The sequence below is a fragment of the Quercus suber genome, unplaced genomic scaffold (genome assembly GCF_002906115.3).
Source record: "Quercus suber isolate HL8 unplaced genomic scaffold, Cork oak 2.0 scaffold_373, whole genome shotgun sequence".
Taxonomy (NCBI): Eukaryota; Viridiplantae; Streptophyta; class Magnoliopsida; order Fagales; family Fagaceae; genus Quercus; species Quercus suber.
In genome coordinates, this window is record NW_027069825.1 from 119,904 (window position 1) to 121,780 (window position 1,877).

A 1,877-nucleotide genomic window follows, 5' to 3' on the forward strand; every position below is an offset into this window, starting at 1 on the left:
TGAATAAATATGAGATCATAATTAATAGGCCTTCGAAGGCCATTCTAGAAAATTAGGCATTCCTTCTTTACATTAGTTTGATCGATTGACCTAAAGCTAAATGTAGAATACACGGTGGTTATCATATCACAAGTTCACAACCTTTTGGGCCATTGAAGCCGTTTATCAAGCAAGCTTTGCCCTTTGCCTGCGTACTAAGGGCTTATACAAATTGGAAAACAACCCAGATGGCAATTCAATTGATCACTTGAAATTATTCAGCAAAAAACCCAAAAAAAAAAAAAAAATACTCGCAATTAATATAACAAAGAAACGAATTTATTATGACGCAAATAGAACTTAATAATAGGCTAAAGAAAGATAACCAAGACACTACCAACTTGAATAAAAAGACTAAAGGTACTGCAAATTAAAACATTCCAACAGAAACTATCTACCTAAAGACACAAATTTGTGTCAAGCAAACTTATTCCATAAACATTCAAATTGCAAACTAATTAGTGTCTAAACTGGGACTGCCAATGATTGAACGTAGGTGCCAGAGTCTCTAGCGTCTGGTCTGGAATCCCAAGTTTTTTCTTGTACAAGCTCATGCAATTCAGAAATTTATTCACAATCAAAGTTCCAGCATCCAAAGAGTTATTTTCTTTCTCCGTCATTGAATAGTCGTTGTCATAGTTTTCAATTTCAATTCTTTTGTTCTTTATATCCTCTAATACCTCGCTCCTTTCAGTGACTATGGCCTCCCACTCATTTTGTTTCTTTATACGTGAACGCTTTGCCGCTTCTCTATTTGCTAGCGCTCTCCTCTCCTTTTTCTCGTCCATGAATCGATCAGCATTAGACCCCGACGCCATGTTTTTTCTCCCAAATTTGAAAGAAGATGAACTCAAAAAGGTGTTAATAAAAGTAGTAAAAGAAAATTCAAGAGTAGATGTAGTAAAAATATAATAAAAAGACGGATATAGAATGCAATAAGAGAAGAGTATGAATATGACTGTAGTTCATTAAACAACTCGAGAGAACTGAGGTTGTTCTAGCGAGATATCACTTAGAACAATGGAAATATATGAAGAGTTCGCTCAAGGAAGAACACTAAAACCAAAATAACATATGAATGCAGAAAGAGAGAATTGGAGCAAAAGAAAAATATGATGGTAGGTTTGAAGGTTGAGGACAAAGAATATTTATACTAATTCCTATGTATATTGTCGGTCAAAGAAAAGCTTTACAATGTACCATGGCCTGTCTTTGTATTTTTGTCAATAATTATCATAAATATTTATTTTTTAAAAATAATAACCCTATTCCTATTCCTACTTGTATTTGTATTTGTATTTGTAGTTGGAAAAGCTATATACAATGTCGGTTTATTAAAAATTAAAAAAAGTTTTCTTTTACCGCATGGTGATAGAATTTTGATTTACACGTAGCTCGTTAGGTATATTTTGATCCTTAGTTGGTATTCCTATCTCTCGAATTATAAAAATAAATAAAAAAATATACTAGTTTTTTTTTTTTTTTTAAGATTCATAATATATTATATCAGTAGTCGGCAATTTTATCTATTCTACAAAAATTAGATTAATTTTTGTAGGCAAAAGTTAGTTTTTTTTACGTACAGAATTGTCATAGATAATAAATTTCTCATAGAATTAACAAACTATATTCAATGTCGGTTAAAAAAAATTTTATATAATGAACCATCACTTGTCTTTGTTTTTTTATCAAGAATTTCCGTAATATTTATCTAGATTACTAATCCTACTAGTGGAACTAGTAAGAGTAAGTTGGCCTTCCTATTTATTCGAGGTCGGTTAAAAAAAAAAAAACCTATATAATTGACCACTGACCTTTTTGTTTTTTGTCAATAAAAG

At 31.0% G+C, this 1,877-nt stretch overlaps 1 protein-coding gene across 1 annotated transcript; it reads right to left on the minus strand.

The window, feature by feature from the left end:
• Positions 1 to 497: 497 nt before the first annotated feature.
• On the minus strand, positions 498 to 857 carry LOC111994636 (basic leucine zipper 4). Its single transcript, XM_024026531.1, has one exon. The coding sequence runs from the start codon at positions 855 to 857 to the stop codon at positions 498 to 500; it is 360 nt and encodes a 119-aa protein (XP_023882299.1).
• Positions 858 to 1,877: the final 1,020 nt, after the last annotated feature.